At 37.9% G+C, this 16,400-nt stretch overlaps 1 protein-coding gene across 21 annotated transcripts in view; it reads left to right on the top strand.

Moving 5' to 3' along the window:
• NUMB (NUMB endocytic adaptor protein) overlaps positions 1-16,400 on the top strand; it is a 191,942-nt gene that overhangs the window by 134,818 nt on the left and 40,724 nt on the right. For 14 of the 21 annotated variants that reach the window (XM_033187534.1, XM_033187541.1, XM_033187538.1 and 11 more), the window contains 2 exons: positions 3,427-3,501; positions 10,514-10,546. In XM_033187534.1, the coding sequence (XP_033043425.1) occupies positions 3,427-3,501; positions 10,514-10,546 (108 nt within the window). The remainder of the gene's footprint in view (positions 1-3,426; positions 3,502-10,513; positions 10,547-16,400) is intronic. The other 7 variants (XM_033187545.1, XM_033187555.1, XM_033187550.1 and 4 more) reach the window with 1 other exon arrangement.

Raw genomic sequence — 16,400 nt, forward strand, 5'->3', positions numbered from 1 at the left:
TCTCTTGTTGCCCAAGCTGGAGTGCAATGGGGCGATCTTGGCTCACTGCAATCTCCGCCTGCCAGGTTCAAACGATTCTCCTGTCTCAGCCTCCCGAGGAGCTGGGATTACAGGCACCTGCTTGGCTAATTTTTGTATTTTTAGTAGAGATGGGGTTTTGCCATGTTGGCCCGGCTGGTCTCAAACTCCTGACCTCAAGTGATTCACCCACATCGGCCTCCCTAAGTGCTGGGATTATAGTCATGAGCCACCATGCCTGGCCATCAGTTTAGTTTTCAAAGCCTCTGCAATGCTATTCTGATCTGCGGTGCTATTCTGATCTATTCTGTGTGTATGTCACCTAGGGGTCAGTTTGGGAACCAGTTTGGTCTGTACATTAGTTCAGCTGTCAAAATCCTGGGTATGCTAATTAGGATCATATTCTTACCTGTGTAGCTGCAGGGTGAGCCTAGGAATTCATAACAAATTCATGGTCTTTCTCAAGCTCCTCCCCTCCTGTGCCTTCTTTGGTGCTTTCTGGTTCCCTGGAGTTCCCCTTTCTTGTTCTCTAGCCAGAAACCTGGGGCTCTGGTTGTTCTGCACTACCATGAAGTCCCACAATTTCACTTGTATTTGGGGTCAAATGGCAGGAGATCAGAGAGAAGGAAAAAAGCAAAAGGGGGATTGGCCCCATCTTCCTGGAACCACCCTTCTACTAAACAGAGAGGTAAGTCCCCCTGCCTTAGAGGTGTGGCTCCTACAGGTTTCTTTTGATGCTACCTCTCCTGCCACCACACCATCACAGGATTTCCTGGTGGCTGAGATGTGAGAGAACCAATAAAAGAAAGGGGTACTCCTGTACTGTCTCTGAGCTTTAGGAGTTCCATTTCCTGGTCCTCAAACCAGAGCTAGAGAGGTTTTTCCAGACATCTTTCTGTATCACAGCACTCGCTTTTGGATTTCTGGCTGTGCTAAGTTCAGGCTTGTCAACCTAAAGGAAGAAGCTGAGGCAAAATTAATATAAGTAGAAGGTTTATTTGGGGCAAGGTTGAGTATTGCAACCCAGAAGCATAGATTCAAGTTGCCCTGGATGTACCCTTCAATTAGCAGTTACAGGTGGGTTTTTTTTTTTTTTTTTAAAGTTTTCTTCATTTCATTTTGGTTTTTAGAGACAAGGTCTCTCTCTATCACCCAGACTTTTGTGTTGTGGCATGATCATAGCTCACTGCAGCCTTGCACTCATGGGCTTAAGCAATCCTCCTGCCTCAGCCTCCTGAATAGTTAGTACTACAGGTGTTTGCTAATTTTTTTTTGTTTTTGTAGAGACAGGGTCTCATTATGTTGCCTAGGCTGGTCTTGAACTCTGGGCCTCAAATGATCTTCTTACCTTGGCTTCCCAAAGTGCTGGGATTACAGGCTTAAGCCACCATACCCAGCAAGCAAGCGGATTTTTAAAAGCAAAAGAAGGGGACAGGGAGTGGGCTGATAAAAAGTTGTGTATCAGGAATTCTCGTTGGTTTAAAGAAATCACATTGACTAGTGATTGGCTATACATTGTTAAGCAATAGGTAGGGTGTGGGTTATAGTGTCTGGTGTGACATTATTAGGTTAAATTTCTAGCTACTTGTGGCAGTAGCAAGCATTTTCAGGAGAGGGATACGTAGGTCAAAGTGGGTAGTAGTAGAGCGTGATTGCGGTCTCATTTTAATGTCTCTTATTGACCTGATAATTAAAAGGACTTGCATTCCTCAGATAAAAGTTACTTTCTCAGTCTGGAGGTACCAAAGAGGAGAAGGGGGAGGTAAATTCCTTGCCATTTCCATAGTACTTTGAATTCTGGTATTCTACTCGGATTCATCTTCTGTTTACTTTTCAGAAAGCTTAAGTACCTGTTCCATGAATTCTGTTCAGGTTTTATGGTTTCAGTCAGTGGGAGGAACAGGGTGTAGTGTGTCCACTCCCTATTACCTGGAACCAGACCTTGAATCATATTACTACCTTGAAAAAACATTTTTTTTTTTTGTTAGCTCTCCATTGTCTCTAGGGTTAAGTGCTGACTATTTTAGTCCTTCAATTCCCCAGCTGCATAGATTTCATATTCAAACCAAACAAGAATATTCGTTGATGCTGAGGAGAAGAGAACTTTCCCTCTACCCTTTGACCATTCAGTATTTGCGTATGTGAGATAAACTGACAGTAGATAAATTAGCAGGAAAAAAACACAAATTTATTACATGTTTGTACATAAGAGTCTCACAAAATATCAAACCTGAAGGCCAGATGATTGACATTTTTATGACATCCTGAGCTACAGAAAGGAATAGGACCTTAGGGGAGGTGGTGACAACCTTTGGGAATATGAGGGGAGGAAATGCACGGTGAGCAAAGCTTGCCTTGTTGTGCAGATAAAAAGTCTCTCCTATAATACAAGTTGTCTGGAGCAGCCCTCAGAAGAATAGGTGATAGCCTGTGACAAAGTCTGGGGTGTTGAACTTTAGCCTCTTCTTCTGTGATACAGTTAATCTACCCTAGTTGATAAGATTCCCAGGGAGGGCATATATAACAATTGAGCTTCTTTTTGAAGGATCTATCTTTGGGCAGATAAGAGAACTTCAGAGAAAGCCCCTCCTGCTCTTCGGGGGGAGAAGGAGGAGTTAAGAGTCAGGAGGTCAAGAGAAGGTCAGACCTTGGTTCTTTTTTAGTTCAAAGCATTCCACACCATACTTTGGGATAATGTGTTCTGAGTCCCAGCACCGATACATAGTTATCCTATTCCACATCTATAACTTTATGTAATTCTCTCAGCCTAAAATAGTCTTTCAACCTTTCAATTTTTGCCTCTTCATATTTTATGTATGTTTTACAGCTCAGATGTAATATATTCGTAAAATTTGTTTTGGTAATCTGCCTTGCTCTTATATGCTCCCCATAAAAGGAGTGTGTGATTTCTTCAGTCTTTGAAAAACCATCATTTTTGTTTGTGCTTTTTAAAAGATATGTATATATATTTTGTCTTAGGATTACTTTTATGTGTAGAGACATAGTAACTGTGTCTAGCATAGGCTATTATGCTTCAGATCCAGGTAATTAGATTAAGGTATTAGATTCAGGTAATGTTTAGTGCCTACTGTGTACTTCTTCACTTACTCACCTATAACACCTTTTTGAAATAATTATTCTAAATCTTATTCCTATGAGGAGACTGAGAATATGTAAAGTTACATTATCTGAACTCTTTTTCAATGGCTGTGTATTTCTTGAGTGTGGGAATTTCAATACAGGTGGTGTGTCTCTTATCCAACATGCTTGACACCCAGAAGTGTTTCAGATTTCAAATTTTTTCAGATCTGGAATGCTCAACCTGTATTCAATTTTCACATAATGCTTACTATATATAGCTACTTGGTAAACATAGCAATAGCCCTAACTTTTTATTTTTTTCTACAGTACCTTGGCCATGTAGAAGTTGATGAATCAAGAGGAATGCACATCTGTGAAGATGCTGTAAAAAGATTGAAAGCTGTATGTATTTGATGGTTGCCAGTGTTGATCTATATGCTGTCAATATTTTCTTAAAAGATTTTGCTCAGTAAATTTTAGTGACCCAGTAAAAACTATGTTTCTGTTAAAAAGATGTGGGCTTGCTAATAAGGAGCATCTCAGCCAAGCACGGTGGCTCACTCTTATAATCCTAGCACTTTGGGAGGCTGAGGCAGGAGGATTGCATGAGACCAGGGATTTGAAACCAGCCTGGGCAACATTTCGAGACCCTGTCTCTATTAATTTCAAAAAATGTTTCTTAAATAATAAAATAGTAATTAAAAAATGTAAAAGCATCTCATGTTGTCCATCCAGTGGTATAAATTATAAGATGAGCCGTTTCAATTTAGGGCAGATATTATCCTAAAGGTACTTTTGATTTATAACCCATATGAAACAAAAGTTATGAAATCTGATAGAAGAATAGTATTCTAAGGCTAGGATAAAACTGTTACAGTTAACATCTTAACCTAACTGTGATAACTGGGCTGTAAATTATGGGTTTTAAATATACTATAAAAAATAGCTTCCTGGGGAAAACTAGAGGATAGAGATATCTGTGTTGATGCCTGGTGAGGTTTCCTATTTGGGAACTTCTTACTATATCTTAACTCCTACTCCCCAGTTTTCTTTGCTATATACCTCTAACATAAACAGTCTGTTTCTACTGCCTTTTACATAAACTTTAGCACACTTGAAGTAGAGAGCCCTTTCCCAGGATAACTAATGTTTCCTCTGCCTGTTATGCCATAGAACACATCCCAGGCACATGCCTGTGTATTCAGTGAAAGGAGAGAACGAGTTCAGAATTCATAAGGATTCAAAGTGTTAATTTCAGATTTTCCATAGGTTTGAGGCATGTTCCATAGCTCTGATAGCCCTCTTCACAACCCTCCTAATATGTGGCCTTTCCCCACTTTGCTGTGAAAGCTTTAAGCATTACTTCTGCATGCTCTGGCCCCAACAGCCTTAAATACATATTGCTTTGGGTTTACTGGTATGGTGGGCTGCCACAAGTTTGACTACTAATGTGTGCTTCTTTCCCTCAATTTGCTTCGTAATCAGAACTTTTCTGCTTCTTGGCATAGTCTGTATTACTTCTTATCTGTAATTCCTGAATATAAAATATATAAAATTAAGGAAGCAACCAAGTCAGAGAGGTAGATTTAATTTTGGAATAAAAACCTGAATCTGTCATAGAAGGGAAAGGAGAAAGTTACTGGCTATAATATACAAAGAACTAAAAAATTTTAAAAAAAGATACAGACATACGTACACATATATACATACATATATACCTATACATACTCTTTATCTCAGATTTTGATCATTAAAATTCTTAAATGATTCAAGCCTTTGCTAGTCTTATCTATGCTCTCCAATCTGTCATTTACATTAAGGAGACCTTGTGTTACAGTACATGAAATTATAGTTTGTAGACCTTCCATGGCAACCTAAATATAGTCCCCAGTTAAACATAGTCTCAGATAATTTAATTTTCCATTTTGTCAAAACCAAATTTAAAAGAGAAGTAAAAATTTAATTTCTTTAACAAAATAATTCTGGGTTCATCTAGAAGAATGATAAAATATCAGTTACTCGGGAGGCTGAGGTAGGAGGATTGCTTGAGTCTAGGAGTTTGAGACCAGCCTGGGCGACACAATGAGACTTTGTCTCAACTAAATAAATACACAAACAAGATGATTTTAGCGAAGAACATTTTTTTAAAGTAATGCAGTTATTTGCCCATTAAATAATATTTTATAGTAATCACTGAAAACAAATCAGTGAACAGACTAGATAGCCCTGAAACAAACTATAAATAATTATTAAAATCTTATAGTTTACACAACTTATGGTGAAATGGCCACTGTGGAATGAGCCTTTAGAAAGTCTTTTGATTCAGAGTATGGCTTCATGTGCACTCTGTAAGTAAGGAAAAGCTAGAGGTGGTTTAAGTTTGCCCAGAACATATTGAGAAATGGTATTTTGTTGTTTAACGAGCAGTTAATCCTCTTAACTGTCTAGTTTTGTTTTTGTTAAATACTTTTAATTAGAAATATCTCTTTATTATATAAGCAATATATGTTTATTGTATAAAATACAAATGAACCAAAAAAGTACACAAATAAAATGAAATTTCCTACAATCCCAGAGATAGCCACTATTTAACTGTCTAGTTTTAAAACTAATGTTTCAATGGATTTTTTGGTTTTATTTTACCTTTTTTAAAAAAAAACCAAGAAGATGATAGACTATAAGTGTGATTGCTTGAGGCATAGGACTATTTAGATAATAAAATGTAATATTTTCATATTCATCAGAACTAGGAACTAAATAGCCATTTTAAAAATTATACTTATGCATGGAACAGTGGCTGGCATGTAGTTGTAACTCAAAAAATATTTCTAGAATGAATATACAGAATACAATCTGATCTGTAATGTGTGGTCAACTTGAGTCTTACAATAACCATAATCAAATATTATGTCTAATGTTTTAAGTTTACCAAAACTGTTTTGCTTATTTCTAAAGATCTTTATTTTCCTGTGGTTTTTAATGACTGAAAGAAAGTTTTAAGCTGAGCACAGTAGCTTGCGCCTATAATCTCAGCTACTTAGAAGTCTGAGATGGGAGGCTCCCTTAAAGCCAGGAGTTCAAGACCAGCCGGGGTAATATAGTGAGACTCTGTCTCTACAAAAATAAATAATAAAGTTTTAGATATGTTGGTGATTGTTTTCTAAACATTTTTAAACTTTGAGGGGAAATTGACCATTTCTAGACTTCTTATCAAGAAGTTATTTAAACTTTTTCAGATAAATACTAGATTTGGAGCAAATGTTATATGTAGTTTTGCACTGGCATGTATTATAAAAACATGGAATTGAAGTTTTGGGTCACTGGAGTAAATTTCCTGTTTCTTATACTCAATGAAATGTCCCCATTCTTTTTTTGTCCCCCGAGTCGAAGTCTTGCTCTGTTACCCAGGCTGGAGTGCAATGGTGCGATCTTGGCTCACTGCAACCTCCACCTCCCGGGTTCAAGCAATTCTCTTGCCTCAGCCTCCCGAGTAGCTGGGATTACAGGTGCCTACCACCACACCCGACTAATTTTTTGTATTTTTAGTGGAGACAGAGTTTCACCGTGTTGGCCAGGGTGGTCTTGAACTCCTGACCTCGTGATCCCCCCGCCTCAGTCTCCCAAAGTGCTGGGATTACAGGCATGAACCACCACGCCTGGCCTCCGCCTTCTTTTAAATACTCTTTCTAGAGCTATACTGAGAATCTTGCAGAAAGTTGGAAGTCCTTAGGATACTGTTCTTCTCATATCATCGTGTGCCACATGTATTCCTCATTTTTGTCTTCCTTTCATATTTTTACTATGCAGAAATTTCTAGTTGCCTTTTGATTTCTCTGAGCAAAAACATTCGTCTAAAAATCATCCATGAGGATCTACAACTTGACTTTGCCAGATACTTATATTGTGCCAAATGCTATGTTTCTGGAGACTTTTGGTTTTTTTTTTTTTTATAGATTATAAAGCTCCCTTTTAGAGTTTCAAATAAGTGGGAGCAAATATAAGGATACATAAGCCTGCAGAGGATTAAAGAAGAAATAGGATATCTTTGAAATTAGTTTGAATGCCAGAGCTTAAAATTTTAAAGAATAGTTCAGATGTACCAGTTAAGTAACGTTTTGTTTAAAACAAGCATTTTAAACCTACCATGTGAATGATCTTTGGAAGGCAGCTGTGCTCTCCACTATACCACCAACTCATCTAGTGAATAATCTTTGAACTAAAAATTTAACATTTCTAGTGCTTTTTATTTATTTATTTTGGAGACAGAGTTTCGCTCTGTCACCCAGGCTGGAGTGCAATGGCACGATCTCAGGTCACTGCAACCTCCACCTCTGGGGTTCACGTGATTCTCCTGCCTCAGCCTCCAGAGTAGCTGGGGTTACAGGTGCCCGCCACCACACCCAGCTAATTGTGTTTTTAGTAGAGATGGGGTTTCACCATGTTGGCTGGGCTGATCTCCAACTCCTGACCTCAGGTGATCGACCTGCCTGGGCCTCCCAAAGTGCCGGGATTACAGGCATGAGCCACCGTGCTCCGCCTTCTAGTGCTTTTTAAATTTGTGAACAATTGAGAAAAGAGATAATTTGCAAGTGTTTTTCCCCAATATACTCTCTTAAAATTTAGAATTACATTAACTTCAATGGGAATTCATCTGCATACTTGATATGCTCAAATGAAAAACTACTGTAACTAAACAAGGTAGGGTTTTAAAAACATGCTCCTCAGAGCATAAATATGTTAATTTTTTTAACTTTCTGTGTGTAAAGTTATTGACAGCTATTTTCTTTTTTTTTTTTTTTTTTTTGAGAGGGAGTCTCGCTCTGCCGCCCAGGCTGAAGTGCAGTGGCCGGATCTCAGCTCACTGCAAGCTCCGCCTCCTGGGTTTACGCCATTCTCCTGCCTCAGCCTCCCGAGTAGCTGGGACTACAGGTGCCCGCCACCTCGCCCGGCTAGTTTTTTGTATTTTTTAGTAGAGACGGGGTTTCACCGTGTTAGCCAGGATGGTCTCGATCTCCTGACCTCGTGATCCACCCGTCTCGGCCTCCCAAAGTGCTGGGATTACAGGCTTGAGCCACCGCGCCCGGCCTTGACAGCTATTTTCAAGTAATTTACTTTGTCACATAACTTCACTGATTAGCTACTTTGGTACTTAGCTTCTATAGGATAAATGACAGAAACCACTATTGCCCATTGTTACTGCCTTTATGGCATATCAGCCGCAGGATGAGGAATATTGTCATATATCAGCCAATTCCATAAAAAGTGTATAAGGCCTTTGGTTATCTTGCTTAACTCTGGTCCAAGATGCCCTTCATTTAAAAAAGGTCATTTCTTCCCATTGTTTCTTAAATGTCTCTCCCTCTGTCTTAGTTTTAGACTAGTTTCATTATACTACCAGTTTCTAATATGTTGTTTTTTTATTCACTATTTGATATATTTGTTTTAATATATGTTCTTGTTTTAGCAGGTAAAAGAATGATAACAAATGTTTTTTAAAAGAACATTATTCTTTAATAACTGTCTTTTTATGAATTTTGCATGCCAACTTTTTTCATTAACATGTTGGGTATTTTATATAAAGAGGGAAAGCTCAATGTTTAACAATAGCTTTTCTAGGAGCTGAATTAAATATTAACAATCTCCTTCCTTCCCCTTCCTGTCCCTCAAGATTGGTGAATATCTTAACTTTGGCTGCATCCTTGAAAGCTTATGGTTATTCATAGTCTAACAAAACTAGGGTCACCAAACTTGGCAGCAGAAATAATCTTAGTCTTATTGTGATAACTACCCAATTACTTTATTATTTTTCCAGTTGCAGTTCAAAATGTTTTGTGGAAATATTTTTTGCTGTTTGTGATTTTCAAAGCTTACGGGGGAAAACAAACTTTCCAGTGTTGGAGAGCATTGAACAGTTTATGGATTGTGTAAAAGAGTCAAATTTCAGTGCAATTATCTTTTCCTAGACATTTATCCAACATTAAAAACTGATGATTATAAAAAGTAAAGGCTTAAAGTATATTTCAACCACAGCTAGGAAATGTAAAGTTAAATCTAGCTTGTGTGCATTGAAACCCATCTAATTTGTGTAAATTCTACAGATTTTAATTGGTGTCCAGTTTTCATAAATGGTGCTTAAAAATTGGTGCCGATACCATAGATAGTTATGCCTCTGTTAACCAGATAGTTTCAGAATTGTATACTTATAAATGTCAATGCAAGTTTATTTTAAAATAACACCTTTTAGGTTTGGTGCAGTGGCTCATGTCTGTAATTTCAGCACTTTAGGAGGCTTAGGTAGGCAGATCACTTGAGGTCAGGAGTTCGAGACCAGCCTGGCCAACATGATGAAACCTTGTCTCTACTAAAAATACAAAGATCAGCTGGATGTGATGGTGCACACCTGTAGTCCCAGCTACTCGGGAGGCCGAGGCATGAGAATTGCTTGAACCCAGGAGGCAGAGGTTGTGGTGACCTGAGATCATGCCACTGTACTCCATCCTGGGTGACGAGTGAGACTCTGTCTCAAAAAACAAACAAACAAAAACCAAATAATAATAAACAATAGCTTTTATAAAGAAAACAAAACGCTGTTTCTTAAATTTCAGTTGTAGCCCACAGACATCATTTGGTTCTTAAGATACGTGTTTTCTCAGCTCTTGTATGAGCATTAGCCTTGTAACCTTAATAGATAATTTATTCTGTGTCTGGAATAGAACATACATGTTATTTCCTTATGTATGTTGTGAAATTGATCAACACACATGTACATATAGATTGATACTAATGTAAGTTAATGGAAAGCCAATGGTCAAGCTCCCCTTAAGTGGTATGGAGTTTCTAAGTGACATCTTACTCACTAAGAAAAAGTATGACAAGGATCTTTGATGCATACTCATTTAATTTTATGTATTGCATTTTTATTGTGATTATGTGGTCATTTGAATGTGGACTTTTTAAAAATTGATGACTTTCACATAGTTGACCACCAATTTTAAACTTAAAAAGTGTATATGGAAACAGTCTTCTATTTTCTATTCACTATTATAAAATTTAAAATGCAAATCTCACCAAACCAGTATGCCCTATCTTTTTCTCTGCTGCCAAATTTGGAAGATCTCTGTTTTAAATGTAAATAGCGATTACTAAACTAACTTGGTGCTCTGCATGGATACAGGTTCTGATTTCTTCTCACTCTTTCCATGGATTCTTAGGCCATCCAATGTGTTTCCCTGCATTTTCATGCACCCTTCCTTTTTCCCTGTCACTCCTGGTATGGATAACTCTTTGAAACTCACTCCCACCCCTTCTCCCACTTTTTCCTTTCCCCAATTTCTGTATGTGCTTATTGGTGTGAAACTCTGGGACATTTAGGCCATACAATAATAGCACTCGACTTGTCCCCCTGTTCCTCCAGGAAAGGAAGTTCTTCAAAGGCTTCTTTGGAAAAGTAAGTTTGATGCCACATTCATGCTTGCTTTATAAGGAGTTACACCCCTAGTGTAGCACTGACATATTTTTTAAAAGTAGCACAGCTTTGGTTTCTTTATAATACAGGAATTGGTTTGACTGTATATGGAAATTAATGAATTAGGAAGTTGCTATCCGTAATATTATCAGTGGATCTACTGATACTAAATCTGATGATTCTAAGAAATTCCAATAAATAGGCTGGGCATGGTGGCTCATGTCTGTAATCCCAGCACTTTGGGAGGCCGAGGCAGGTGGATCACCTGAGGAGTTTGAGACCAGCCTGGCCAACATGATGAAACTCTGTTTCTACCAAAAATACAGTACAGGTGATGTGCACCTGTAATCCCAGCTACTCGGAAGGCTGAGGCAGGAGAATCGATTGAACCCAAGAGGTGAAGGTTGCAGTGAGCCGAGATCACGCCCCTGCACTCCAGCTTGGGTGACAGAGTAAGACGCTGTCTCAAAAAAATAAAGAAATTCCAATAAATGAATCAAGTAAGTTAAAAGAGGATTATCTCCTCAATAGTAGGTATTAAAATAAATATTATTTGGTCTTGTAAACTGTTTATATTAAAATATTAGCAATATTTGTAACAAGTGGATTTTACATGATGCCCAGTATTCACAGGGAAATCGAAAGAAATATTTAAGTAAAAATTAAATATACCCCAAAGTTTACATTCAGTGCAATTTTTTTTTCCAATCTAAATTAAATTTCAGGAGAAGTAAGTGAAAGTGGATAAACTTATCTTTAGGGATCCTGCTATGATTTTTAACCTGCATTGCTAATCTAAGAAAAAGTATCTTAATTATTAGCCTACCAAATATCTGTCATATGTGGAATGTTGTTTATGTAGATGCTTTTCAAATAATGATTATTCAATGTTCGTATCTCCCTAAATTTAAGAATATATGGGGTGGCTGTACTAATATCAGTAAATATATTTCTGAATATATTTTGTGTCCAAGTTTATCCTTGTTTAATTTTGAGTAAGTGCTAAAACTAATTCAGACTGAGACAGTATGAGAGAAAAAATACTGTCATTAGATAACAGTATAAATTACTAATGATTTATGTGATTAACAAAATCCTACAATTTTTTTTCTACTGCATGGTTTTGTCATTTTGGAAATTTGTTTTAAAGAACAAATAGTTTACATTTCCTTCTCAATTAAATGTTTAAATGTAACTCATTTTTACATTTTCTTGTTCTAACTTAGGTCACCTTTATACTAATGTAAACACATTTGAAGTATTTTGATCTAATGATTTAATTCAGTTACTCCTGTTAATCTGAAATAAAAAGTCAAATAATTCACCCACACATGTCACAATATATTTTTTAATAGACATTTTGGATCTGAGTCAGGTTAATAGGTCCTTAGAATATGGGATACATATCTAGAAAGAATCTTATAATTTCCTGTGTAGCATAGCATTATAAGTAGGCATTATATTTGTTAAGGAAATTGATAATTGTTAAGGACACTTTAGGAAACTTTTTGTGGTGTATTTTTTTTTTCCCAAATAGAGTTTCCGAAAGCAATTACACATCCACAGTTATCATACAATTTTAACTATTGTTCAAGTGACCAGTTTTAATAAGCCTGCTTTACTTAAAACAGCAGATAAGGCTATGTACAATAAGCTATATAAGATGAGGCATCATAGATAAGATGAAGGTCAGGTTATAACAAATATTGATTTAGTTTTTAGAAAGACAATTTTAAAAGAGTATGTATTTTAGCTGGATGCAGTGGTGCACGCTACTCAGGAGCCTGGAGTGGATTAAGGAACAAAGCTCTCCCCTCAAAGTCAATCCTGAGGTCACAGTATTTATTGCTACATATAATGGGGCCATGATGCACCTACACTGTAGCTGAGCTGGATCACACTGTGTTTGGTAGGCTTTTCACTGCATTTTTTTTTGCTACATGATGAATTTGTATGGTATAAGAAAGAAAATTATGAATCATCTCACTTAATCCTTAACCCAGAAATAATAATTCTCTAGTTTTGCAGTGGGAAGACTGAGGTTTGCAGAGGTTAAATGACCTGACTGTATTCACAGATATTTATAATAAGTGGTAAAAAAAATGGGATTTGAACCCAAATAATCTGACTTCAGAGCCAGAAGTGCTATACATTGTGCTATACAATAACTTTATTTTCATATTATTTATAAGTGAAGATTTTATCTCAAAAGGTGCTAGTAAGTAAAGAGCTTCTTAGAAACTCACTTTTACTTTCTTTTTTATAGAGTAGTAATTTAACTTTAGATGTTATTTCTAATCAATTACTTTTTATTAGTTAAAGCTTTAAATAATCATCTTTTTTAGTAGAGATGGGGGTTTCACCATGTTAGTTGGCCAGGCTGATCTTGAACTCCTGACCTCAGGTGATCTGCCCGCCTCGGCATGTGCCTGTAATCCCAGCTACTACTCAGGAGGCTGAGGCAGGAGAATTGCTTGACCCTGGGAGGCACAGGTTGCAAGGAGCCAAGATAATACCATTGCACTCCAGCCTCAGTGACTGAAGGAGACCACCTCAAAAAAAAAAAAAAAAGAAAGAAAAAAATTCCTTTTCAGTGGTTCAAACTAACAATTTATTTATTTGGAAATATTTAAATCCTACATGTTGAGTATCTCTTATTTGAAACGTTTAGGACCTGAAGGGTTATGGATTTTGGATTTTTTTTTTTTCAGATTTTGGAATATTTGCTTATATATAATGAGATATTTTGGGGATAAGACCCAAGTCTAAATGCAGAAGTTATTTGTGTTTTATATATGCCTTATACATATAGCCTGAAGATAATTTTATACAATATTTTAAATAATTTTTATAATTAATAATTTTATATTTATTATTTAATTTTGTGCATGAAACAAAGTTCATGTACATTGAACCATCAGAAAGCAAAGGTATCACTATCTCAGCCACCCATGTGGATGGAGTCTGTGGTTGTTTGGTATTACTATCATTCCCTACTTTGAATTTATATGCAGTCATTTTCTTGCACTTATTCACACATAAGTACTTCACTTTAAAAAAAAAAAAAAAAAAGACCTACTGACTGGGCACGGTGGCTCACGCCAGCACTTTGGGAGGCCAAGGGCGGGTGGATTGCTTGAGGTCAGGAGTTCAAGACCAGCCTGACCAACAGGGTGAAATCTTATCTACTAAAAATACAAAAAAATTAGCTGGGCATGGTGGCACACAGCTGTAGTCCCAGCTACTCAGGAGGTTGAGGCAGGAGAATTGCTTGAACCCGGGAGATGGAGGCTGCAGTGAGCCTAGATCATGCCACTGCACTCCAGCCTGGGCTACAGAGCAAGACTCTGTCTCAAAAAAAAAAAAGACATACATACCACTAGTAGAGTGAAAAAATAATATGTTCAGAGTAACGGAGCAGCACCATAGCATCACCAGAATACATATGTCAGCTGTTTAACAACAGCAACAACAAACAATGACAGGCTTTGCCTTTCCCTCTGAGGCTGTGTTTTGATTAAAAGATTACTTACACTGTATTTTTTTTTTTTTTTTTTTTTTGAGGCGGAGTCTCGCTCTGTCGCCCGGACTGGAGTGCAGTGGCCGATCTCAGCTCACTGCAAGCTCCGCCTCCCGGGTTTACGCCATTCTCCTGCCTCAGCCTCCCGAGTAGCTGGGACTACAGGCGCCCGCCACCTCGCCCGGCTAGTTTTTTTGTATTTTTAGTAGAGACAGGGTTTCACCGTGTTAGCCAGGATGGTCTCGATCTTCTGACCTTGTGATCCGCCCGTCTCGGCCTCCCAAAGTGCTGGGATTACAGGCTTGAGCCACCGCGCCCGGCCTTTTTTTTTTTTTTTTTAAGGTAAAAAGAAATATCAGAAGCAGTTGAGGGGTCAGGAAGTGGGTCTTCTAGGGATGAAGTGACATTCTGCTAGAAGGCTTTTTTTTTTTGGAGACAGGGTCTCACTCTGTCACCCAGGCTGGAGTGCGGTGGCACAATCATGGCTCACTGCAGCCTCAAACTCCCAGGCTCAGGGGATCCTCCCAACACAACCTCTCGAGTAGCTGGGACTACACGCATGTGTCACCACACTCAGCTATTTTTGTATTTTTTATAGAAACAGGGTTTCGCCATGTTGCCCAGGCTGGTCTCAAACTCCTGAGGTCAAGTGAACCACCCACTTCACCCTGCCAAAGTGCTGGGATTACAAGCATGAGCCACTGTGCCCAGCCTGCTGGATGGCTTGTGTGTTGTATGCCTACATTTTTTTTTTTTTTTTGAGACAGAGTCCCCCTTCATCACCCAGGCTGGTGTGATCTCAGTCACCACAACCTCTGCTTTCCGGGTTCAAGTGATTTTTTTGTGTCAGCCTCCCGAGTAGCTGGGACCACATACCCAGATAATTTTTGTATTTTTAGTAGAGATGGAGTTTCACCATGTTGGCCAGGCTGGTCTCGAACTCCTGACCTCAAGTGATCTGCCTGCCTTGGCCTCCCAGGGTGCTGGGATTACAGGCATGAGCCACAGCACCCAGAATTCTTTTCTTATGTTATTGGGGAAAATTTTTTTTTTAATGTCAGGGTGATTTTATACTAATATATAATTTTTTATAGTGAGTCATTTAAAGAGTTTGGAAAACAGAGAGGGGCAAGTATTGCCCATTATCTTACCCAGAATGTGCTTTTAAATGATAATTTTTTCTTTAATTTGGAATCTTTCAAATCTTTCAAGTTGCCGTCATTTAATTCATCTCCACACTAATCTACAAGAAATAGACTGGTGAGAGAGACTTGATAATATTATTGAGTTTGCTAGGTCAATTGTGGTTTGATGAAAGCTCAAAATGAAGAATCTTACAGAACAGTGTATGTTACGGAGTTTTTATCCAGTACAGTTCCTCATAAATTTTGATACTTTGTTATTCTTTGAATCATGTATGATTTAATGATCCAGGATAAATAGAACAACAGTAATCAAGAAGTGTTTTTATTAAACACTTTTATGTGAAAGTAAGTAGATAGAAGAATTGTTTGCCCCGATTCTGAATTTATGACTTATAGCCAGGAAAACTTTCTCTTTTCCATAAGTTGCCTCTTGGACCTGACCTTCCCTATTGTTACATCACCACCTGATAGGAGCAGTGCCTCCAGAAACTTTAGCAGTATGGAACAGATAAATCTGGGTCTGTTACAGGCCTGTAATCCATTGTAAGCTTACAAACATTGTAAAAGAGGGGCAAAAAAAACAAGGATCTGAAATAACTTTTTCCAAACTAATTAAATTGCTCATTGCCATGGCTGGGTGCATTGGCTCATGCCTGTAATCCCAGCACTTTGGGAGGTTGAGGCGGGTGAACCGCAAGATCAAGAGTTCAAGATGAGTCTGGCCAAGATGGTGAAACCCCGTCTCTACTAAAAATACAAAAATTAGCTGGGCGTGGTGGCAGGTGCCTATAATCCAAGCGACTTGGGAGGCTGAGGCAGGAGAATTGCTTGAACACTGGGGGTGGGCAGAGATTGCAGTGAACCCAGATCGTGACACTGCACTTCAGCCTGGGTGACAAGAGTGAGACGATCTCAAATAAATAAATAAATAAAATAAAATAGCTCATTGCCTTAGGAAAGCCAATAATGCACTCAGCTTTTTAGGGATTATTACATGCAACTTCATTAGCATAGTTGGCTATACTGGGCAAATACTTTATTACCAAAAATTACATGGCACTTAATGTTTGAAAAAAGGTTTTTTATAATTTTAATGTATTTGAGGAACCCTATGAGCTAAGTAATCTGTATTCCCATTTTATGAAGAAGCTGACTCAACATAGAGACAGGA

The sequence above is a fragment of the Trachypithecus francoisi genome, unplaced genomic scaffold, assembly GCF_009764315.1.
Source record: "Trachypithecus francoisi isolate TF-2019V2 unplaced genomic scaffold, Tfra_2.0 Lachesis_group3, whole genome shotgun sequence".
Lineage (NCBI taxonomy): Eukaryota > Metazoa > Chordata > Mammalia > Primates > Cercopithecidae > Trachypithecus > Trachypithecus francoisi.